This window comes from Aquarana catesbeiana, linkage group LG06, assembly GCF_042186555.1.
Source record: "Aquarana catesbeiana isolate 2022-GZ linkage group LG06, ASM4218655v1, whole genome shotgun sequence".
Classification (NCBI taxonomy): Eukaryota; Metazoa; Chordata; class Amphibia; order Anura; family Ranidae; genus Aquarana; species Aquarana catesbeiana.
Genome location: NC_133329.1, coordinates 67,636,685 through 67,662,234, shown reverse-complemented (window position 1 = coordinate 67,662,234; position 25,550 = coordinate 67,636,685). Strand labels below are relative to the sequence as shown.

Below are 25,550 nucleotides of genomic sequence, written 5' to 3'. Positions count from 1 at the left end.
TTTCTTTTAGTTGCACTGGCTTTTGTGCTAAAACACAATACTTTTGCTTTTGAAGGGTCCCATTATCTGCAGGTCCAGGGCACTGTGATGGGGACCATGAGTACAGTGGGGGTGGGAATGCAGTATTTTTGCAGACCTGGCTTTGCCAATGTACCTGTGACACATTTTGATGAGGAGGATTATGTTGGCAAATTATGTGGGTTGGTTTCCATTTTGGGAGGGGGTGGAGAGCTCCAATGTCCACAGGTGGTCTTGCTTATCTGATGTTTTTTCCATCTATTTTATCCTGCCCACCTGCAGGCATTTGGCACCTGGATACAGGGAATCTATGTACAGTACATGGTTTTAATTTACACTAAAGGTCTGATATGTATTAAATGACAAATCCATATGAGGTATGAGAGGGTAACTGCTGAAGCACACTCAATAGAGATTTTGTGATATTTACAATTATACTTATGTTTTTCTCTTTAAGGACACACTAATGCATGTAAATCCTTGTTAAAGTGGATGCTGCTCCAGGAAACATTTTGGATAGATAATTAGAAAACAATTTTAAATTATGCTTATTATATTTTATATATATATATATATATATATATATATATATATATATATATATATATATATGTATACACATACATACATACATACACTCTCTCCCAAACTCGCTCATCCATGTTGTTATGGACCTTGCTTTGTGCACTGGTGTATATTATTTAGTGGAGGGGGATTATGGTGTGGGGTTGTTTTTCAGGAGTTGGGCTTGGCCCCTTAGTTCCAGTGAAGGGAACTCTTAAGGCGTCAGAATACCAAGACATTTTGGACAATTTCATGCTCACAACTTTGTGGGAACAGTTTGGGGATGGCCCCTTCCTGTCCAACATGACTGCACACCAGTGCACAAAGCTAGGTCCATAAAGACATGGATGAGTGCGTTTAGGGTGGAGGAACTTGACTGGCCTGAACAGAGTCCTGATCTCAACCTGATAGAACACCTTTGGGATGAATTAGAGCGCAGACTGAGAGCCAGGCCTTCTCCAACATCAGTGCCTGATGTCACAAATGCGCTTCTGGAAGAATGGTCAAACATTCCCATAGACACACTCCTAAACCTTGTGGATAACCTTCCCAGAAGAAGTGAAGCTGCTATAGCTGCAAAGGGTGGGCCAACTCAATATTGAACCCTATGGACTAAGACTGGGGTGGCATTAAAGTTCATGTGTATGTAAAGGCAGACGTCCCAATACTTTTGACAGAATAGTGTATAGTTAATGTGACCTTATTTGCACCCAAAAATCCCTTTCTTCCTCTTAACGAATTATATTATATGTGTTAAACCACTTGCCGACCAGCTGGCGCCGTTATAGGTCAGTTCTTCTGTGCGTAGCTGTACGGCGGCTCGCACAGGCGCGCACCGCCGGCGGCGCACATCCGATGCGCGCCACGTGCCTGCAGTTTGGGCAGACTCGATGTCCGCTGGCGACCCGCGATTGCCCACTGACAGGTGACATGACCGAGATCTACTGTTCCCAGTGATCGGGAACAGTGATCTCTGTCATGTCCCAATAAGCCCATCCCCCCTACAGTTAGAACACACCTAGGAAACACAGTTAACCCCTTGATCGCCCCCTAGTGTTAACCCCTTTAGTGCCAGTGTCATTTTTACATTGATCAGTGCATTTTTATAGCACTGATCAATGTAATAATGTCTTTGGTCCGCAAAAAGTGTAATTTGGAGTGAAATGGTTGGTTGCAATGTCACAGTCCCGCTAAAAATCGCTGATCACCGCCATTACTAGTAAAAACAATATAAAATAAATAAAAGTCCCTAAATCTATCCCCTAGTTTGCAGACGCGATAACTTTTGCGCAAACCAATCAATATACGCCTATTGTAATTTTTTTTACCAAAAATATGTAGAAGAATATATATCGGCCTAAACTAATACATTTATTTTTTCATATTTTTTTTGGATATGTATTATAGCAAAAAGTAAAAAAAATATTTATTTTTCAAAATTGTTGTTCTTTGTTTGTTTATAGCGCATAAAATAAAAACCACAGAGGTGATCATATTTGTGGGAATAAAAAGACGTTGATTTTGTTTGGGTACAGCGTCGCAGGACCGCGCAATTGTCAGTTAAAGCGGCGCAGTGCCGTATCTCAAAAAATGGCCTGGTCATTAAGGGGGAAAATCTTTCCGGTCCTTAAATTAAAGTGGTTGCAAACCCTTACATATACCCAGTGAAGTGACTGGCCTCAGATGATACACAGAGATGAAAAAAATCCTCCTACATAAGTTGTAACATTTCAAACTGGAATTCACACTGGTATATTATTTCAGACTGATGATAATTTTATTAAAAGAGCTCAATGTGTGTATGTTACCTTTTCTACAGATTTTTTTTCTTCTCCACCAAACGACAGCTATAATTATCACCCCAACTATGACAATACTGATAATAATGCCCACATAAGATGAGGACTCTGGAGAAATAAAAGACAATAATAATTAAATTATTATAATAAATAATAATTACTAACAATAATTATTAATTTAATTATTTAAGAAGGTAGAGCTTGTTACTAGCACATACATGGGGGATATACATTATCACATAAAGAATATCTGATTGGAATTCCTGATTATTCACACCTTGATAGGTGAGCTGGAAATCCTCCTGTAGAGGTTCTTGTAGGGATACATGTTGGATTCTGCAGGAGAACGTTTTGTTCCGGTCATCATCGCTCGGTGTGATTGTCACCGTGCTGTTCACTTGGTACGTTTCATTGTCATATTGGAGTGGCTCTCCCATGGACTGATTCTTCAGGACTTCTCCATCTTTATACCATGTGACATTAATATTATTAGGGAAGAATCCATTGGCCATACAGGTCAGGTTGTTCTCTGTATTTCTCTGGACACTCTTGTTAAGTATGGAGATTAGAGGTCGGGCTGTAGAGGACATAAGAATGGTTAATGAAGTTGTACTTTAGATACATAAGAATGTTTTGATCCACTAGTTAAAAAAATACATCTGTGAACAATAGGAATAATAAGGGACATTGAAGGAGAAGCTTGTTTGGTTGTACTTCTCCTGTGGATCACAGGAGTGCAGTTCATTTTGCACTCCTTGTGACCTATTTTCAGCAGACAGCGGGCTGAAGCCTGCTGTCAGCTAATGTCACAGAGCCGGTCCAGGCTCAGGAAGGATCGCGACCATATGGTCGGGACTTACCCACATGCTTGGGCCAGAAACCGGCTCAGCCTCTCAGCAAGCCGCTGAGAACCTGAGCAGGCCACTCCCACCCCCTCCCCAGCTCAGCGCTCCAGTGAGTGTGGAGGGTAGGGGCAGAACAGAGAGTCAGTGACTGACAGTCACTAGCTCTCTGCTCAGGGAGCTGTGAGAACTGAGCGATCAGTAGTGTTTGATCACTCTGTTCTCAGTGTTAGAGCTAAGGACAGATGCAGCATCCACCTAGGTAACTAGAAATGGGGATAGGGAGAAGGGGATGAAGGCAAATACTGTGTAAACAGTTGATCAGTCTGGGTACTGGTCAGCCTCTGACCACGCACCAGATGCGGTGTTATTGCTGTAACCCATGAACAATATGACTTCAAGGGGGGCAAACAATGGGGAGGGGTAGGGGAGGGAATTCTTGATATAGGGTATCAAGTGGAAAAGCGGTTACTTTAGCAATGAGTGACCAGAGGTAATTACATAAAATAATTAATTTATTAAATGATTTAAAATCCACAAAATATGTGAGAGGCAAACATGGAGGTTTTTCTAACAGTATGGATATGGCAAAAAAAAACAACAAAAATAACCAAGGTATTGCTATACCTAAGACTACATTAAAGACAAACACACATACAAAACCACACCGGACTTAATATGCTGTTCGGCAGCTAGTAGGTCAAAATCAATGTAGGCAAGCACAATGGCATAGCTATTTGGTGTGGGTGGTTAATTTCAATGACTATGCTGCCGAGGAGCATATATGGGGGGGCGGGGAGGAAAGAGGGAAGGGGAACTGTTAGGGGGTCATTTGGAGAAGGTTGCCTGGCAGCCGGCTGACAGGAATGGACGGTTAGCGTGGATGGAGTACCTGGCTGTGTCCAGCAATTGCAAGGTAATGATTGTTGGTGCAGATTAGTGTACAAAGCATGTATAGCGAGGCACGCTATATAGACAGAGTGGTCTAGTTGCAGTAGATTTGAGGAGATTGATACAGCACGAATCACCGCAGAATTGCAAGTAAACTACAATAGTGAAGCACTGCTCATTAGCATAAGAATTGAGTATAGGCGCAATATGGGTACCAGCTATGCAGACGGTGGTCAAAAGTACTATGCATATATTGAAGCAGGAGTTTGATTAGTTTCATTCATACGTTACTGCCCTATTGGTGGAGGGAGGGGGAGCTCGGACACTCTGAAGTCAAGTCCTCTTAGGTGCTGAGTGGAGTCCCACAGGCTCGTATGAGCGGCAATGTGTCTGCTGCTAGTAATAGGAATCGGATGTTGTATCTTTGGTCTTGCGGTCTGTTAGCGTCTGTCTCCTGTTCGGTCTGTCAGGCTTCCTAGATCATTCGCAGGGTGTGTTTAGTGACGCCCAGCTGGTAGTCACAGCTGTTCCGCTCCTCTAGCACGGCCCGCCCAGTGGGACCTGACGGCGTCGTGATGACGTCAACGCGTTTCGCTGTACTCGTTAGCGTAGCTTCTTCCTGGACGTTTGATTGGTAGGGCCGGCGCACAGGTTATATTGTGTGCTTTGACGGCTGTGCATCCAATCAGCTGTGTGGTTAAACAATGAATGTTGTCCTTAGCCATAGAGTAATATGGGGCATACGACCGCTTAATATTAGTAGTTATCTTCAAAATTTAAGTATAACCAAGGCATGATTCTGTCAAGGGACATTTGCTACTTTATTAAGTCCTTAATAGATCATTTTAGGCAGTCCGTTATATACAGGAGGAAAAGGACTAAATTACAGAGAGTGTGAACTGCTGCAAGTTTTAAAGGAGGGAAGGAGGAGGAAAATACATAAGGTTACAAGGAAGTTACCACATCGTGGGGCAGTAAAAACAGATAAGGGGCTCAGGGTCAGATTTTAGGGGATTGAAATCATTCAAGACTTTAATTCACTACACCTTCTGCATCAATGAAAACGCATGATTAGGGCAAATAGAGATCTTTGGTGCCAAAAGTAGAATCACTTTACTCATACGTAATCATTAATGTTCTAGGAAGGCCTGTAAATTCAATTCGGTGTTAAGACCTAAAGGAACAAGGGACTTCAACCGGTACACCCAGCGCTTTTCTTTTTGCAATAGCACCCGATCAAAGTCACCTCGTCGACTTGACAGCTTGAGTGCATATATACCTTTCACCTGCATACCCTTGATGTTTCTGTCATGTTTTAATGCAAAATGTTTCGCTAAAGGTTTTTCCGGAATTTTTTCTTTGTCTTTGATCTCCCTTAAGTGCTCACCAATGCGAACCTTAAGGGGTCTCTTTGTCTTACCCACATACATTTTCGGGCAGGGGCAGGTTATCATATATATGACCCTAGGGGTAGAGCAATTAATCAGATCTCGTATTTGATAGTTTTTTTGTCCTAGGGAGTCAGAGTGTCGGTGTGGTTTTGTATGTGTGTTTGTCTTTAATGTTGTCTTAGGTATAGCAATACCTTGGTTATTTTTGTTGTTTTTTTGCCATATCCATACTGTTAGAAAAACCTCCATGTTTGCCTCTCACATATTTTGTGGATTTTAAATCATTTAATAAATTGATTATTTTATGTAATTACCTCTGGTCAGTCATTGCTAAAGTAACCGCTTTTCCACTTGATACCCTATATCAAGAATTCCCTCCCCTACCCCTCCCCATTGTTTGCCCCCCTTTAAGTCATCCACCTAGGTAAGTATGATAAAAAAAAACATACTTCTGTTTTAAACCTGATTCAGAAAGCAGGAACCATCCTACTGCAGACCTGGAGGAGGTAAGTGTAATGTGTAAGTCAGGTCTTCTTGCCAGTTTTACGGTCCCACTGAAGTTTATGGGGATTTCTTGACTACTGCAGAGAGCCTAAGGGAAAGGGGTGAGGAGTAGAAAGATCCAAAATGATGTCATACATCAAAGGAGTCTTCATCAGTATTTTCTTTTCTTTCATCTGGGAGGAGTGGAAGAAGGGCTTTTTCATCAAAGCAAAGCTGTGTGCCTGAGCTAAGGGCAGAGGGATTCCAGGAAGTAAATGCTACATGAATCCACCCTTATTCAAGATGGCCATGGCTACATATGCCAGTCGGGGTGTTTTTCAAAATGATTTCTCAACAAAATAACATACATATATGGAAGGAGCTCTAGATCGAAATATAAAAGATTCCAAATGAATTTATCGATATTGTGTTAAAAGACAGTCAACACATTTCAGGGATCAAAGGAACCCCCCCTTTCTTGGGAGAGTGTATGTGATCAGCACAGGGCAATTAAGCACTGTCCAGACAGAGGGTCAGGGGTCCTGCATCCTCATAGGACAATCAGAAGAGAATGAAAACTCCTCCTACAAGCTTTGACCAGGATCTGATATGTCACAAGACTGCTATATACTGCTGATGAGAAAAGGTATTTAGCAGTTTATACTTATTAAAATAATTGCATTTCCATGTTCTGTGTACTGTGGGAGACCAGATATAGTAAATGCAGGGTCTTGGGTTTAATAACACTTTAAACCTTGGTGAAGGGAGAGTTAATTTGACCCCCAAAACTTGCTGGCTGTCTTTTAACACAATCTCAATAAATGAATTTTGGACTCTTAACTTTTAGTCTGGCTCTCCTTCCATGTATGCACCATAGGCGTGCACAGCCTATTGCATTAGGGTGTGCACCTCAAAGTTCAAACACATATGCGTGTGTGACATATTTACCAGCCTCTTCCTCGCTCTCCATCCTGAAACAATGGGGGGAGGGGGCAAGGGAGCATGCAGGGGGACCTGGGCGGCAGAAAGAGGAATAGGGACAGGAGGGGTATTGGGGTGGCATACATTGGTGCCAATCCCCTGTATTTTCCTCTTGTGCCAACTGAATGTCGGCGAGGGGGAGAGGAGGAGAAGCCGACTTTTAGCTGCTGCTGCAGGAAGAAAATACAGATCAGATTCAGATTCCACTCCTGCCACTCGAGTGTAAGGGATGTCAAAATCAGATACCCCATAAAAAAACAAACTAACATAGCTCCCAACTGTCCCTGATTTCGAAGGACTGTCCCTGATTTGGAGCAATGTCCCTCTGTCCTCCTCATTTGTCCCTCATTTTGGTCTGATCTATATAGATGTGTATAAAATGCACTTTTTATCTTTCAAAAAGTGTTTCCCAGTGCTAAACCTTGCATCCAATTTCTAAATTGTAGCATTTGTACATTTAAAGAGCCAATATAAAGGAATAGTAGTGGTAAAAAAAAGCCCTTGTGGATTTAATTAACCTTTTTTTCGTTAATTCTTCTTTAAGGGGGTGTGGCAGGGGGCGTGTCCTATGCCAACATACATTTGTTAGTAGGTGTCCCTCATTCCCATCTAAAAATGTTGGGAGGTATGAACTAATATGTATCACATTTCCAGCTCCAGCAGTCCAGGATTATAGTTTTGTTCATAGAGAAAGTAAAACTCATGGCATTTATAATAAATCACCAGTAGATGGTAGCATAGAGTTAAAAGCCTGAATGACGAAGAGCACATTTTAATGGAACACTGCTAATATAGCAGGTGGAACCAAAAAGACAGACCTTTGTTTCTGGTGGGAACAGAATAGCAGTTGCTATCCTGTCTATCAGACACTGAAGGTCATGCTTTATGTCATTGCAGGTAAGAGGGAGCATATTTAGAAGTTTCAGGAAACCTCAAGAATGATCAGGGAACAGATAAAAGAGCTGAGTACTAAAAGCAAGGACTGGAGTGACAGTCATCCAAAACAAGAACCTATTCCAGTTACTCATATTCCAGTTACTCAGAGACTTCGCCATGGTAACTTACCAGAGGTGACAATCAGGAAGGACTTTAAGATTGCTGGTCAGATAGGTGAAAAGGAACAGAAAGACATCAACATGGGACTACAAAAAGGGTATCCCGAGTCCGAGATTGTCGAAGCTGTGGTAACAGCCATTAGTCCTGGCCTAAGTCTCAGAAGTATGCTGGAAAGTCCGGTCCGGTCGAAAAGTCCGCTCGTCTGTATGCTAGTTCGACGGACAAAAAGCCACGCTAGGGCAGCTATTGGCTACTGGCTATGAACTTCCTTGTTTCAGTCCGGTCATACGTCATCACGTACAAATTCGACAGACTTTGGTGGATTGTGTGTAGGCAAGTCCGTTCATTCAGAAAGTCCGTCATAAAGTCCGTCGAAAAGTCCGCCAAGCAAAGTCTGCCGTAAAGTCCGCTCGTGTGTACGCGGCATTAGGAGAATCCTAAAAAGCCATTACAAGGAGGAAAATGCTTCTGAACTGTACCAACAACTGATAAACATCTCACAGAATAGTAAGGAAACTCCTTAGAATTTCCTGTTCAGAACTATTGAGTTGAAGGACCTCCTGTTGTTTGGCTCACAAGGAGAAGACTCGGATGAACACTTCGGGGCTGAGCTGATACAAAAGATATTCCTAAGGTCAGTGGGTACTGGACTGAGAAGTGACCACATCAAGTTCCAATTAAAGCACTATTTAGACGATCCTTCCACTCCAGATGAGGTGCTCATAGAGAAAATGAATGAAGCCACTAATATAGAGATGGAAAGGGAACAGAAGCAAAAAAAAGCTCAGCCCAGTGATTTGATGAAAGGGAAAAAGTGTCAGTCCAATGTCTTACAGTGTCCTCAGGAACCAGATGTCCTGACAACGACCGCCGACACAATATCTTGGTCCCCACCACAAGCAAGTAGACCAACACTCCAACAGTTGTCAAAGAGTATCTAAAAAACAAACAGTCTTGCGAGCTACCATGTGAAAATCCAAATGATAATTAGAGATGATTAAAGGACAGCTGCTAGCATTGATCACATCCCATATGCTCGGGCCAAATAAAAGTTTTATACCAATATAATACTGCGCTATCCAAATAAAATCATATGGTAATCTTACTGAATCCTAATATCGCTGACTGTAGTTAAATAGTGGTGTGGCTAAACAGGACATTAGGGGATCTTCTTCATACCCCCATGCTGCATTCTCCCTTAGGCCTGGCAGGCTCTCAACACCCCTCCCCCATGCAGCCAATTCAGACCCTGGACATGCAACAAATGCTACAGAGCTTTTCTGAAATGCTGGCCGCAGGCCTGGCTCAAAATGCCATTCAAATTACAGCTACCATTAAAGCTGATTTACAGAGCTAGGGAGCTCGCATGGATGCAATTGAGCAGGTAGTTGATAACACGGCTGCTCGCACCAACCAAAACGCCACCTGCATCCAAACATTGCAAGACCAACTAGAATCGGCGCTATCCAAAATAGATGATTTGGGAAACAGAGGCAGGAGATATAATTTCCGTATACGGGGGATCCCTGAATCGGTTACGGACGTACCTAGTACTGTCAAATTGTTCATCAAGGAACTCAATCACCTACATTCAGGGTCATGACTCGACAGGGCACACAGAGCCCTTCAGCTCCCCCGCCAAGATGGCCTGCCAAGGGACATTGTGGTCAAGCCCCATTACTATGGCGTTAAGGAGGATGTTATGAGAAAAACCCGCAACCTGGACAACCTCTCCTTTCAAGGAAACAAGATCCAAATCTTTGCGGATATTTCCCCTACCACGGTCCAGAAGCGGAGATCCCTCAAGCCTCTTTTGGAAATCCTCACCCAGAGCTCCATTAAGTACCGCTGGTCATTTCCTTTCTGCCTCCAGTTTCATTTCAGGGATAAGTCATATGGCTTTACCAACTTTCAGCATGGCGAATGTCTGCTGCTGCAATTAGGACTTATCTTCCAAGAACTAGCTCCTCTGCACACGGCAGCCAAACCAAGCTCTTCCAAATGTCCCCCTCCGGGCAGCCCTCTAACCCCGTTGTGGAACAAATAACTATCAAAGAGACACCGAGACTCTCACCCTCCGAGATAAGCGGCCCTCTCCTTACTCCTGGATGGGAGGTGTTTTTCCTAAATTTTTTTTTAGATGAATGTCCATCCTTTCCGCGTGTGTAGGGGGTAACCTTGCGCAGACCTAACTTTGGACATTCAGGTCAGGTCTTTGACAGCTTTATGTTAGGCCCCATTAGCCCCCTTAATGGCTAACTGGGATACCTAACCTTGTTCGGACCTCCCACCCCGGCTGGGGTGGAAACTGCCTTACATTGTCTAATTTGTTGCACAAAAGTTCTGTTCTTTTAGTTACCCCCCTATTGTTAGGACTACCACCCTTCCCGCCCTCCCCATGCAGTGATCCCTTCCCCTCCAGTTTATGTATTAGTTCCTTTTTGTTGCCAACCGATGCCTTGCACTAGAATGCTCTTTATTGTACCTATTCTTAGATCGGTCCCAAAATATTACATTCCCCATTAGGGGACCTGATGGCCGGAGCAGGTAACATGCCACGCTCTCTGTTGTGATGCAGGGGGATTCACTTCCCCTCTGGTGACATCGGGTAGACAACCACTTTCAAGGTTGCGCCCTCTCTGAGTTCTCCCTTAACGGGGAACTTTGACTAGGACTCGGCTTGCCAGTCCTGTAGCTTTACTATCAGATTTTGTACATGATTGTCTTGCACTCAGTTTTTGCTCTAATTATCCAACATCTCACACTCTCTGCTCTCTCCTCTTCTGCCTCTCTTTCTACTTCTCCCATGTCTCTATCCCCATCTCCTACCTACCTCTTCCTCATTTTCCAGGCACCTTCGCGGAGAACACTATCTGACCTTCCCCAGGGCCAGGGGCGTTGGGAGGGGGTGGCTAGGGGGGGCTGAAGCCCCGAATTGGTCCTCGAAAAGCCCCGAGTGTCAAGAAGGCACCGTTCAATTGTTAGCCCCGAGCGCCGCCGGCCGCTGACCAGCGGGGACCGATCTGATCCGCCGGGTGCGGCCGAGTGTGGCCGAATGACATACAGGTCCCGCCTTCTGGAGCTATGATGGACGTCCCACTGGTCCAATGCTGGGACCGTGGGACGTGTGACATCCATCATAGGCGCTGCAGGCTCCAGAAGGCGGGAATTACAATCCGCCGCGCCACATCACTGAGATCCCCACTCGGCGCTGAGATAGATCAGGGCAGCGGAGGAGCGATCTGTGCCAGTGACTGCACCGATGAAAGTAGAAGAGGGGATGAGGATAACCTGAAGAGGAGCCCGGTGCTGGGGTGTGTTGTTGGTGACCTGAGCTGTGCTGGGGGCATACGGCAGAGTAAAGAGCTCCGGATCTCGGTGTGTCTGATCATGGGCACCGTACTCCGGAGTGTGCAGCAGGAGGCAGAAGAGTCTTCTCCATATCGCCTTGTGCCTGCTGGCCGTGCTGGGACTGGGAGGCAGGCTCTACTTTGTATAACTTACTACTAGGGATGAGCCGAACACCCCCCTGTTCGGTTCGCACCAGAACATGCGAACAGGAAAAAAGTTTGTTCGAACGCGCGAACACCGTTAAAGTCTATGGGACACGAACATGAATAATCAAAAGTGCTAATTTTAAAGGCTAATATGCAAGTTATTGTCATAAAAAGTGTTTGGGGACCTGGGTCCTGCCCCAGGGGACATGGATCAATGCAAAAAAGTTTTAAAAACATGTTTCCTGTGTTTAGAACAGTCTGACAGCAAAATGACAAGGGGAACCCCGCACCAAAAAAAAAAAAAACGGCGTGGGGTCCCCCAAAAATCCATACCAGACCCTTATCCGAGCACGCAACCTGGCAGGCCGCAGGAAAAGAGGGGGGGACGAGAGTGTGCCCCCCCTCCTGAACCGTACCAGGCCACATGCCCTCAACATTGGGAGGGTGCTTTGGGGTAGCCCCCCAAAACACCTTGTCCCCATGTTGATGAGGACAAGGGCCTCATCCCCACAACCCTGGCCGGTGGTTGTGGGGGTCTGCGGGCGGGGGGCTTATCGGAATCTGGAAGCCCCCTTTAACAAGGGGACCCCCAGATCCCGGCCCCCCCTGTGTGAAATGGTAAGGGCGTACTTACCCCTACCATTTCACTAAAAAACTGTCAAAAATGTTAAAAATGACAAGAGACAGTTTTTGACAATTCCTTTATTTAAATGCTTCTTCTTTCTTCTATCTTCCTTCATCTTCTGGTTCTTGTGGTTCTTCTGGCTCTTCTGGTTCTTCCTCCGGCGTTCTCATCCAGCATCTCCTCCGCGGCGTCTTCTATCTTCTTCTCCTCGGGCCGCTCCGCACCCATGGCGAAGCATTATTAAAATCACTGCTCCTGAAAAAACGGCCATTTTTAAAACTTTTTTTTGCATTGATACATGTCCCCTGAGGCAGGACCCAGGTCCCCAAACACTTTTTATGACAATAAGTTGCAAATTAGCCTTTAAAATTAGCACGTTTGATTTCCCCCATAGACTTTTAAAGGGTGTTCCGTGGCATTCGAATTTGCCGCGAACACCCCAAATTGTTCGCTGTTCGGTGAACTTGCGAACAGCCAATGTTCGAGTCGAACATGAGTTTGACTCGAACTCGAAGCTCATCCCTACTTACTACGTGCAGGACAAAGCCCGGAGCTCCAAGGTCCAGGCGATGAAATTCGAGCAGTCTCCTCTCCTCTTCTCTGGCTGCCTGCTGTGCCACATGATGCGTGGGCTGCACACCGCACACTACGGCTGAACTGAACTGCAGGACACCTGGACACATGAAGTCTGTCTCCTGGTCAGGTAGGTGAGGTCAGTGTATGTATGTCACGGTATGTTAGCTAGGTCAGTGTATGTCAGGTCAGTGTATGTTAGGTCAGTGTATGTTAGGTAGGTCAGTGTATGTTAGGTCAGTGTATGTTAGGTCAGTGTATGTTAGCTAGGTCAGTGTATGTTAGGTCAGTGTATGTTAGGTAGGTCAGTGTATGTTAGGTTAGTGTATGTTAGGTAGGTCAGTGTATGTCAGGTCAGTGTATGTTAGGTAGGTTGGTGTATGTTAGGTAGGTGTATGTATGTCAGGTCAGTGTATGTTAGGTAGGTGTATGTATGTCAGGTCAGTGTATGTTAGGTAGGTGTATGTATGTCATGTCAGGTCAGTGTATGTTAGGTAGGTGTATGTCATGTCAGGTCAGTGTATGTTAGGTAGGTGTATGTCATGTCAGGTAGGTGTATGTATGTCTGGTAGGTGTATGTATGTATGTCAGGTAAGTGTATGTTAGGTCAGTGTATGTTAGGTAGGTCAGTGTATGTTAGATAGGTGTATGTATGTCAGGTCAGTGTATGTTAGGTAGGTGTATGTATGTCAGGTCAGTGTATGTTAGGTAGGTGTATGTATGTCAGGTCAGTGTATGTTAGGTAGGTGTATGTATGTCAGATCAGTGTATGTTAGGTAGGTGTATGTATGTCAGGTCAGTGTATGTTAGGTAGGCCAGTGTGTCAGGTAGCTGAGATTAGTGGTCAAAATTGATGGGCACTGCTAAACCCCAGGCAGCAACCAGCAAGTAAGCTTACCCCCCGCCACACAACCCCAGCGCTCAGCCAAAAAACCCCGTGCCATGACCACTCTCGAACCCCCCCCCATCGGTGCCAGCATCGGACTTCGGGCTGAAGCCCCTGGTCTTTTTGCCACCTAGCAACGCCCCTGCCCAGGGCTCTATTAGGTGATTGATTCCTCAAAAGACGATATCCGCCCTCCTAAGGCAGAGGTAAGCTCCCTTCATACATTCTCGCTATCCACTCCTAACGCCCATGGCTGACACGAATTTCCACCATCTATCCTTAAAGATAGCTTCTCATAATACACAGCGGCTCAACTCACCTTCTAAATGTCGGAAGGCTTTTCAAAGTTACCATGCCAGAAGCCTTGATGTTGTCCTACTCCAGGAGACCCATTTCCCCGCCAGCTGTACCCCCTCCTTCCTCCACCGCAGCTTCCCTACTTTTTATCTGGCAAATGTTGATGCCAAAAAAGGGGGGTCACCATACTTCTTGCTAAAAGAATTCCATTCATTCACACGTATGAAAATACTAATAGCGATAGAAACACTAGGCTATTAGACAACACCCTGATATTCATGGAGTAAAATGTGGTCAACGGACTCACAAATGAGCCATTTTCGCTGATAAAATTCTCTTGTTCATCACTTCCCCTCTCATTTCCACTCCCAACATACTCCAACTCCTCAATACATTTGGTTCAGCTTCGGGCCTTCAGGTCAACATGGCCAAATCAATGGCTCGTTTCAACTCCCCAAGACCTAGTAAATAGACTTAAAAAACATTTTCCCTTCTCCTGATGCACCTCCTCCCTTCCCTATTTAGGTGTATTCCTCACTTCTAACATGGAACTCCTGTATCACCACAATTACCCCCTCATGCTCAAGAGACTTTCGGAAGAACTCTCGCAATGGTCAGTGTATAAAATGTCTTGGCTAGGAAGAGTAAACTCTGTCAAGATGACTCTACTACCCAGGCTTCTGTACCTCTTCCGGTCCATCCCTATACCCATTAAAAAGCGTTTCCTGGACAAATTACAGTCAGCAATTATGCGGTTCATATGGGGGGGTAAGGGACATCATATCTCTAAGAAGGTATTGTTCAGATCGAGGGAAAAAGGAGGTCTGGGACTCCCTAACTTATGGTGGTATTATTAACACAACTCTGCCAATTCTCAGTCATTTATTCCAAAGGCCCAAAACCAGACTGGGTGGACATAGAAAGACAGGCAACTCCCAATCACACTTTAGATTTTCTGGCTTGGAGACCACAAAAGACAGGCCCCCGATTCTATCCCCCACACTGTCTCACTCAATGGCCCTTTGTGACATCCTGCATAAAAGACACTCCCCGACCTTGTCATGGCACCCCCTTGCACACATTTTCCACAATCTCCAATTTCCTCTTGGTCTAAATATCAAGGCTTTTGGGTGGTGGCTCGATAAGGGCCTCTACAGAATAGGGCAATACTTTAACAATGGCCCCATCTCACTCAAATATTGCATCTCCAAATTGGACATGCCATCCTTGGAAACTTTCTGCTATTACCAACTGTTACACTTTCTGCGCAGGGTCTGGAAAAGTTTGGACAGCCCGCTCTCTGTTACTCAATATGAGCTTTGGTGCTCTTCAGCCACGAGCGTGAGGGGAGGAATCTCCCTCATCTATTTAGTGCTAGCGGATCCCCAAGGGAAAGCAAACTATATGTTGAAGTGGGAGCGAGACCTTCAGTTTGAATGGGACCTGGATACTTGGCACACAAACTTTGCCCGCTCATACAGGGGAATTCTGAATACCTCCCTTGTGGAGGCAGACCTCAAGGTTATATCCCGCTGGTACCTAGTCCCCACCCGTCTCACCAAATTCTACCCTCAGTCCTCTCCTCACTGTTTCAGAGGATGTGGCCATGTAGGCTCCCTCCTCCACACACTTTGGGAATGTCCTAAAATCAGAGGGTACTGGAATAGAATTTTCAACCTCATCCGTAGGTCCACTGGATACGCGGTCAAACAGGATCCCATCATATAAAAACAAAAAAAACGCGCTATAAAGTACTATGAACAATTGTGAAAATGTATAGTCCAATCCAGAAAAAAGTCCTACAATCATAAGTGAGTGACGTAAAAATTCTTCAATAGTTCATCTGTTGAAGGGTGACAATTCAAATGTAACACATCTATGTGGTGAAATGCTTACCAGAGAGTAAGCCAAAATCGGGCGAGTGGCTTAAAACCCCGCCTGGGCCTTTAGAAAACGATCCCAATGAGACAGGATAGGTCACACTCGTGCCGTGTATTCAGGTCCACAAAGGGTTACCAGATATTAAGGGCAAGTGAGCGTACAACTATCACCCAGATAAAGAAGCATGGAATGAAATCCCACTAGGTGCAACAAGCCACATATAAAACCTGCTTACCAGATGGCAAACTAATGTGAGCAAACTCCACACAGCTGAAGACTTAACACCATAAGGAGTGACAAAAGATATATATTTCCAGTGAACCTTTTAGAAATCCTGCTTACCAGATGTCAAATATAAGTGAGCAGATTAACATAAGCACAGACCGAACTTCCTGGCAGGAACAGCGTGGATACGTCCTGGTAATCTTGTCCCGAGCTCAGCAGTGCATATAGTATAAAGAAGCAGCCAATAGTGTGATACTGTATAAAACTAGGATTTATTTAAATGAAATAACACTTACAATAAAACAAAAAGGTAAAAGCGATGCCGGCCGGCACTCAGACAAACTCCCGTCCACAACAGGGCGACTTAGCTCTTCTTAATAACAAAATCCTGAAGGTACCTAAATTGACCCTCTCTCTTATCCACTTCATTCTCCTGGGGGCCAAGATCACCTCTCACTCATGGAAATCCCCCTCTGTGTCCCTTCGCCAGACCAAACAGAAGATCTCCTGGATAATGCCGCAGGAGGAAATCTCAAATGCGATTCTGGACACCTCAGAAAAATTCAGACTCATATGGGAGCCCTGGGCTAAGTATATAGGAATCTCACTACTCCCCTGATATGCAGAAACTCCAGTAATTACTCTCAACTCTTGTAGCTTTTCACCCCCTCTTCCCCTTCGCGAGGGTTCCTGCCCCCTACATTCCTCCTTCCTCTCCTTCTCCTTTTCCGTTTCACTCTTTTCTCCCTTCTACCCCTCTCTCTTTTTCATTCGTCTTCTTCTTTCCTCAGGCTCAGATATAGATTATTCCTACCTACTAAGCGGTATGGATTAAGCAGTTCTTCAGAATGATAGCCCAGTCAAATAGTCTGACCCATGTGAAAAATGGGGGTTATGCCCCTATCTGGGTGACCTTATGGTTATTTGATTGTCGTTAATGACAGACTCACCATTGGTATGACACTCCCACAGGGGGTTGACAGTTTGGTCAGGAGAGTGGCTTGGCCTGCTCCCCGCGCTTTTTTATTTCTTTTTTCTCTGACCGTCACCCGAATGCCCCGCGCACAGCAGGATCCCATTTGGGGTGCGTGGACCGGACCGGGGAGGGTCCAGGACCTGATTCTTTCAGTTCCTCTCTTATTCTCACCAGCAGCCAACTCCTCTGCATAGAGTCTGTTAAGTTTGGCTTGAAGCTTAATTGTTTTCTTAATGTATTAATATCATTCTCTCATATGGTCTACTCTCTTCTTTGTACCAGTGTTATGCATTCTGTACCGATCTTAGTATTGGTCTTTTGCTATTTTTGTACATCTGTAATGATATAAGTCTAAATAAACTTTTTTAAAAAAAATAAATAAATAAAATAAAGTGACCCGTGTTTAAAGTGCTCTAGTGCCAAATTAATTCATGCAATAATCTGTGTCTGCAGAATCGCAACATAAAGTCCATTCATAACTACTTCATTCTTCTGGTACTCATTGCAGCTGATAAAACAGATGATATAACAGTAAAGTGCTCGTTTCCACTCTTGTGCTCCCCCTTTGGTATATGCTCTCACCTTAGAGCGTGTGACCTTGCACCTAAGCTCGGTCAAACCACGCTTTTAAACCACCTCTGGGTTTGGAAAGTGCAGCATTATATTGGTATAAAAATTATTGTTAACAAATCACACACAAAATAACAAAATACATATTATCTCGTGATGGATTGTTGGTACAAATATCAGATGATTGCTCTCCAATGTCCGAAAAACTCTTCTGTAGCCAATGCTTTTCAGGCTCAAAGCTCTTTCATCTGGGGTATTTATATAGGAGAATTTATGTTTCGGTATGAGGTGAGTGGTGCAGCACTCAGGTACACAGTAAATCAGGCAACATTGAAATGATCACTGATAGTGGATGGCATGATTGGAAGTCTTATTTAGCCTCTATTTCAGCCTATCGTGTCCTACAGATAATACCATGTCACTTCCCTCCTAGATAAAGAGTATGTAGAGCTTGCAGAAGGAGCTTAAAAATTCAGAAAGGAGTCTCCCAGTGAAGGCCAGATCAGGCTTTTCCACAATCCCTGATTAAGGGGAGGAGTGGAAAGCACACTAGGCAATGTCAATGCTCCTTGTGCTGTTTCTGATGGTCGGTGTGGTGCGTCGCCCACCCTGACAGTGTCTGCACATAGGAGAGCAATCATCTAATATTTGGACCAACAATCTATCACAAGATAATATGTATTTTGTTTTTTTGTGTGTGGTTTGTTAACATTTATGTGTTTTAGCAACCATCATCATGTGATTGATGTTTTTTTATTCTGAACTTTCAGTAAACAAAATTTTTTATACATTTTTCAGTGTTGTTGCCAATTCAAAGTCCCAATTAGGGGGTACTTAATTTTTTCATCATTGGTTATAATGTCATTCAAGAACTCTTCAAGGAGACAGCTGCAAAGGGAAAGGAAGCCATTCCAGGTTTTGTGGATGCACTAGGGACAGCATTGGAACTGTCGACCACCAAAACAGAGATCCTTGTAAATCTACTACAATCACAGGGTAACCGGTGGTACTACACTAAAGACTGGTATTAAACACTGTGACGTATCTCAGGTGTAGGGCTCATGCCAAACCAGCATTGCAAGATCAGACAGTTTTGTTTACACCTGATGAGGCCCATCATTTGCCTGATGGACTGCATATCGGTGAGACATTAGTATCACTCCAAAAGGGACAATTTTCCAAACTATCCATCGGGTTTGGAAATTCAACTCTGCACCAGCTGAATTTCAACGCAGCATGGAAACCTGTTTAAGGGGACTGAGGGATGAGATCTGTCTGCCATATCTAGATGACAACCTGGTTCACAGCAGATCATTCCAAAAACATGTGGAGCATATCTGGTTGGTACTGCAACGGTATCAGCAACATGGAGTCACGTTAACAGCTAGGAAGTGTGAACACTTCCGAAACAAAGTCAGATTCTTGGGCAAGATTGTGTCCAAAGATGGCCATTCCATGGATCCAGCAGACACTGCCCCTGTGCTGGCCATGAAGAACAACCAGCCAAATACTGTTGGAGAACTCAGGAAACTACTAGGATTAATTTCCTACTATCACTCTTACATTCAAAACTTTTCCAGAATTGCAAAACCCCTCTATGAATTACTGTCAGCAGTTACAGCACCTGCCACAACATCAGCACTAGGGATGAGCTTCAAGTTCGAGACGAACTTATGTTCGACTCGAACATTGGCTGTTCGCCAGTTCGCCGAACAGCGAACAATTTGGGGTGTTCGCGGCAAATTCGAAAGCCGCAGAACACCCTTTAAAAGTCTATGGGAGAAATCAAAAGTGCTAATTTTAAAGGCTTATATGCATGGTAGAAAGATGAAGCATTTAAATAAAGGAAGAAACCGAAGGGGTTCCCCTTAATATCCATACCAAACCTGAAGGGCCTGGTATGGAATTTAGGGGGACCCCCCACATGATTTTTTTTTTTTAATTTTGGTTCGAGGTTCCCCTGTGGGGAATTCCCATGCCGTTTTTATCAATGAACTTTTATGTGTATTGTCAGACCGGCAATTCATCAGTAGCCGCGAGTAGTTTTAAATGACTTTTTTTCCTTTGAAATGTCATTTTGCTGTCAGACTGTTCTAAACACGGGAAACATGCGCCCCTTTACAGGCATACTATAGACACCCCCAGGTACGAAATTTAAAGGAATATTACACTTTTATTGTTTCACTTTAAGCATTATTAAAATCACTGCTCCCGAAAAAAACGGCCGTTTTTAAAACCTTTTTTTGCATTAATCCATGTCCCCTGGGGCAGGACCCAGGTCCCCAAACACTGTTTATGACAATAACTTGCATATAAGATATAAGCACTTTTGATTATTCATGTTCATGTCCCATAGACTTTAACGGTGTTCGCGTGTTCGAACAAATTTTTTGCCTGTTCGCATGTTCTGGTGCGAACCGAACAGGGGGGTGTTCGGCTCATCCCTAATCAGAACTGACTAACCAGTCCAGGAAGAAGAAGAAGCCATCACCAAAGCTAAGAGGACAGCTACCCTCCCATCAGTCTATAGGCTGGACTGACCACCACCAGGTAGTGCTGCACCGGCTTATTGAGGTGTTAACTCATCTTCCAGTGATGGGTTACCTTCACTACAGCAAATCCTTTGTTCTGCACTGTGATGCCTCGCAAGAAGAACTAGGAGCTGTGTTGTACCAAGAGCAGGAGGAAAAGGTAATTGCTTACGGGTCTAGAACTCACACCTACCGAGAAGAACTATCACATGCATTTGGGGAAACTAGAGTTCCCAGCGATGAAGTGGGCCATAGATGATAGGTCCCGAGACTACCTATACTACTGTCCATCCTTTGTTGTATATATTGACAATAACTCCCTAACTTATGTCCTCACTACGGCTAAACTAAACGCAACAGGCCATCAAAGGGTTGCAGAATTAGCTGACTTTAATTTCACCATCAAGTATCGTCCAGGAAAGAGAAATGTGGATGTATTTTCACGTATGCCATTAAGTCCTGAAAAAAACATGCAACAGTGTTCGCAAGAATTGGACCCCAAAATTGTCCGGTGCATAACCCAAGCACTTCAAGTATGTCAGAAAGAAGAAACTCCTTGGCTGTGTCCAATAAGCATCACTCATACAATATCAACAATAGATGGTACCCAAAAGAAGGTAGCTCAAATACCCAAATACCATAAGGACAGCCCAAAAAGAAGACTCTGTGATTGGCCCAGTGTGGAAGTACAAGAGCCAAAACAGGTTCCCATCAAAACAGGAACGACAAGGTGGACCGCTGGATCTCTTCATACCAAAGAAACAACGGACCAAACTATACCTCGACGAAGATGGAATCTTGAAATGGAAAACATCATCAGGTTCTCAACTAGTGTTGCCCAAGTTGTATCATCAATTGGTGTTGAAAGAATTACACAAAGAAATGAGAAACTTAGGAGTCGAAAGGACTGTTAACCAGATCAGAGAATTCTTTTGGCCACGTATGTAGAGAGACGCTGAGCAATACAACAACCACCAGTGCACTTGTCTGATAGACAAACGGCCACATAAGCCTACTAGGGAGCCATTGAACAATATTGCCACCACTTATCCTTTTGAGCTGGTCTCCATTGACTTTCTCCATCTCAAGACTTGTAAAGGAGGTTATGAGTACACATTAATGGTAATCGACCATTTCACCAGGTTTGCTCAGGCCTACACAACCAAAAACAAGTCAGCAAAGACTGTTGCCGACAAGATATTCAGTGACTTTGTCTTGAAGTTTGGATATCCTACCAGAATTCACCATGACATGGGTAAAAAATTTGAAAATCAATTGTTCTTGGCATTAGGGAAACACTGCCACATCCAGAACTCTTACACAACTCTATATCATCCAGAAGGCAATGGACAATGTGAAAGATTTAATCGTACCCTGTTGTCTATGCTTCGGACCCTGTCGCCAAATTCCAAGAAAGACCGGAAAAGTTCACTTGCACAGGTAGTACATGCATACAATTGCACCAAAAGTGAAGCTACGAGGTATTCTCCATTCTTTCTACTGTTCGGAAGGTCTCCAAGATTACCCATTGTGACAGACCTAGCCGGGAGAGAGACTTTTGGAGGGAACTGAATGCTAGCCCCTTGCTGATCAATCGTGGGCCCTGGCATTTGGAGGAACGGTGCTCTTTGTGAGCTGTATGCCTGGGGACCCTTGAGGTGGTATTACTGTGGATTCGGGTCCTGGTCCCCCAGGACACACAGACTCTGGGGACCCTGGATTTGTCATATTAGAAATAGTGGCTGATTCATAATGCTGGGACAAATACTGTTAGGAGATGCTGATGTCAATTCCAGCCACCTGTCTGTTGCCTGCTAGAATGTGTATTGTAAATAAGTCTAGAGTCATTAGATCCCTATTGTTGTTTGTGTTAATTAACTCTGCTATTGTGTAAAGAAGAGTTCGGTGTGGATTTGTGATAATGTTGATTGGGTTTTCTGAGCTACAAGACTGCCAGTCTGGCCTAAAGGTCATGTCTGAGTCATCTAGGCTGTCTAAAGGGATTAGTTAATTAGCCCATGTTAATTAGCTTTCTGGTCACAGGTGTATGTTCAGAGTAATATGAGCCGGAGGAAAGTACCTCCTCTTTTATTGTATAAAAGAGCCTGTATTTTTCAATAAACGAGATTCCTGGTTGAACTTACATACAGCCTGCCTGGTGTTTGTTCTGAGCTACACAACTGGATTAGAACGGCACATAGCTGTAGTTCTAGTCCTGGAGCATCGGATGACCGAACCATCAGAGGTTGCGATCTGCAGTCTGATTCTATAGCCGCAGAGGAGTGTCGGGAGAGTAGAACCGAGCGAGCAAGGGGCTCGTTACATTGGTTGGCAGCCGTGGGATTTGCTCTCCAGTTACTGGGACACTCCAAACCAGCCTGCAGGAGAGCCACGCTGAAAGACTAACTTGAGAGCCCTGGAGGGAATGGTGGGATCGTTCTTCCTTGCCGTGAACACATCCAAACCATCACCTGGATCCAAGGTCCAGATAGCAGGAGAGGAGAGGTACAGATACCAGCCACCATGGAAGAGGAATTCAGAAGGATGTTGCGAGAGATGCAGATACAGCACAGAGGACCAGTATCAGAGCAGGTCCTGCTATAATGGTTTGATTCTATCCGCTGCGAACTCTGGAAAGAAGCGTTAGCCCGTGAGCAGCGAAACCAGGGAAAAGTTCTCCCCTCCATCCATGTAAGGTACTGGTCGCAGTATGAAGTGCGAATGCTGTTATTGGGGGAACAGCCGAACCAGGAGTGGACAGCTGAGTTAAGCAGGCTGATCCGGGCAGAAATGTGGTTGGACGAGAGCTACAGAGCCCTCCAGTTGTATGTAGCCCAAGTGTGCCTGTGGACAGCGGATTACAGCCCCACGGAAGGCTTTGACTACGATGGCCTGGGATTGTTGTACTGGAGGCTGTCCAAGGACCGTGACTTTGGGAGTTATCAGGAGTGGCGTTTGGAGGAAATAATGGAGCACAGAGAGCGAAGACTGAATATCTCGGAAGTGCACTGGGCACAGGAAGATTTGGATTTTCTGGCCGTTCAGGAATGGGAGCTTGAGATGGCCTACAGACAGCTTCTAGACTCTGCTCAGCAGCAGGGTGGGGCTCCCTCTGCCTGGGACTATCAGGAAATACCAGTTGACAACTCTGAAATCCTGGCTGAAGAGTTGACAATGTGGCAGAGTAACAGTGTGCTTTGCCAACCTGGCCCCGCAGCTATGGAGGCGGAGGTCTTATGGCGGATGCAGCAAGTGCTGACTGACCTTGATGAACCTGTTTCTGCATTGGATGATCTTGGATGGAGGCCTGTCCAGCAGAATAGTTATGGAAATGAAGAGATTTCGCGCATCAAATCTATCACCTTATACTGTGAACTGTGATTGATACATATAGTGTAAAAAAGAAAACAATTACACAAAATAAATAAATAAATATGCCAGTGACGTGATATACGATGATATACGTGACTTCCGGTTTACGTCTGCTCTCCGCCACGCCCTACGCGTTACGTCACCGCTCATGACTTCATCTGGGAGATCCCCAGATGAAGTCACGAGCGGTGACGTGACGCGTAGGGCGTGGCGGAGAGCAGACGTAAACCGGAAGTCATGTAAGGAGGCGCCTCAGACGCCGCTCTTTCTGTTTAATGCGATTTTAAAGTTTTTTAAATGTAAGAGACCAATTTTGAGACATTAATAAAACAGCTACATCTAATATACTACACCATTGGAGGCTTCTTTCTCTTCCCTCCCCCTCTTCCATCCCACCAGGCTGACGAAGCCTAGGTGGGAAATCTTTTTAATAGGTATATTCCTACACATATTGAGAAGACAATTCAGCCATCAACAGATGCCAAATCCAGAACACCATCACGCTATATTATACAGTGCCAACCAAAAAATATCCATCGATGCCTGTATTCACCAATCTTAAGGTGAGAGTTCTGAGAGCCTGTTAAGATCGGGACTTTCTACATATTATCTACGTATTTTTCCCATACATTGGACACAAGCTGATTCACTTTGTCACTATGAACTTTATATTTTGATATTCATCGTATATCACGTCACTGGCATATTTATTTATTTATTTTGTGTAATTGTTTTCTTTTTTACACTATATGTATCAATCACAGTTCACAATATAAGGTGATAGATTTGATGCGCGAAATCTCTTCATTTCCATAACTATTAGAGTGTAATGTGAACACTTTTGATTTTGCTGCAGTTTGTATTCGACATCATCACATTAAGTTGAACACTATTTTTCACGTTAGACTATTTTGTTGTCACCATTCCATTATTTCTCACAATAGCGCGAAGGACATTTCCACTTTTACTGTCCAGCATAATGCCAGAGAATCGGCAGTGGAAAATCTGGAGATCGCTATCCACAAAGCTGAAGTGCTGACAACGGGGCAGAGCTCTGCTAACCTCTGCCCAGCACTGATAGCATCTTCTGGGTTCCAGGGACAGGAGATGGTGAACCTTTATCCCCAGACACCAGTTGCAGAGATAGGGGATTTGATAGACTTTTCTGCTGAGGAAGAACAACCTGGTGAGCTTTCAGCAGAAGAAGAGCTGTTATTAGGGCCAAACTTCACTGTGCTCTGCCCAGCACCAACAGAAGTATCTGTGAAGTTACAAGGAACTTTCCCAGCTGAAGCGCTGGCAACCGGGCAGAGGGTCCAAGATCTCTGCCCTACACCTACAGCGGTTCCGGAGCCTCAGGGTGAGAAGGAGGTGGTCACTTCCCAGCAGCAGATCAGGATACAGGGGGAGAAGGGAGAGGAGGTGTTCGTCGTCCCTCCCCAACAGTTGGCCAGGGTGGAGGAAGTGGTCTTTCCTCCCCAGCAAAGATCCGTGCACCTGGGAGACAGTACCACAGACATATCGTCCCAACATCCAGATAAGGGAATGGAAAAGGAAGCAGCCGGCTCACCTCCCCAATGGCAGCTACACAGTTTGGGAGTGGAGGAAGCCAGCCTCCTGCCCCAACGGTTGGCTGGAGCGGAGGATGCGGAGTCCCCAGCAGAAGTGCTGGCAACAGGACAGAGTGCTACCAACCTCTGCCCAGCACCGGCAACAACTACAGAGTTCCAGGGAGGCGGGGCAGTTGGCCTCCCTCCCCAACAGTTAGCCAGAGCAGATGGTGTGGGGTTTCCAGCAGAAGAGCTGGCAACAGGGCCGAGTACTGCTGGACTCTGCCCTCAACTAACAGAGGATGGATTTCCTGTGAAGGTGGATAGGACTTCAGTCTCCACCTGTATACCCCAGGGATACTGGGCAGTCGGCCCAGATCCCAAACAGCATGACGGAGTGAGCCCAGACACCCTGTCTTCTCTCCAGCAGCAGAAAGGACTCCAGGGAGATGGGCCAGTCCAGGCCTCTCCCCAGCGGCAGATATGTTCTCTGAGAGAGGCAGAGGTTGGCTGGGTGAGTAATGCTTTGTTTGGAACAATTT

At 44.9% G+C, this 25,550-nt stretch overlaps 1 protein-coding gene across 17 annotated transcripts in view; it reads right to left on the bottom strand.

Annotated features, from left to right (window-relative positions):
* The window catches only part of LOC141148583 (uncharacterized), a 177,803-nt gene that overhangs the window by 50,455 nt on the left and 101,798 nt on the right, over nucleotides 1-25,550 (bottom strand). For all 17 annotated transcript variants that reach the window (XM_073636148.1, XM_073636149.1, XM_073636153.1 and 14 more), the window contains 2 exons: nucleotides 2,659-2,958; nucleotides 2,391-2,489 (listed from right to left, as the gene is read on the bottom strand). In XM_073636148.1, coding sequence (XP_073492249.1) covers nucleotides 2,391-2,489; nucleotides 2,659-2,958 — 399 coding nt within the window. The remainder of the gene's footprint in view (nucleotides 1-2,390; nucleotides 2,490-2,658; nucleotides 2,959-25,550) is intronic.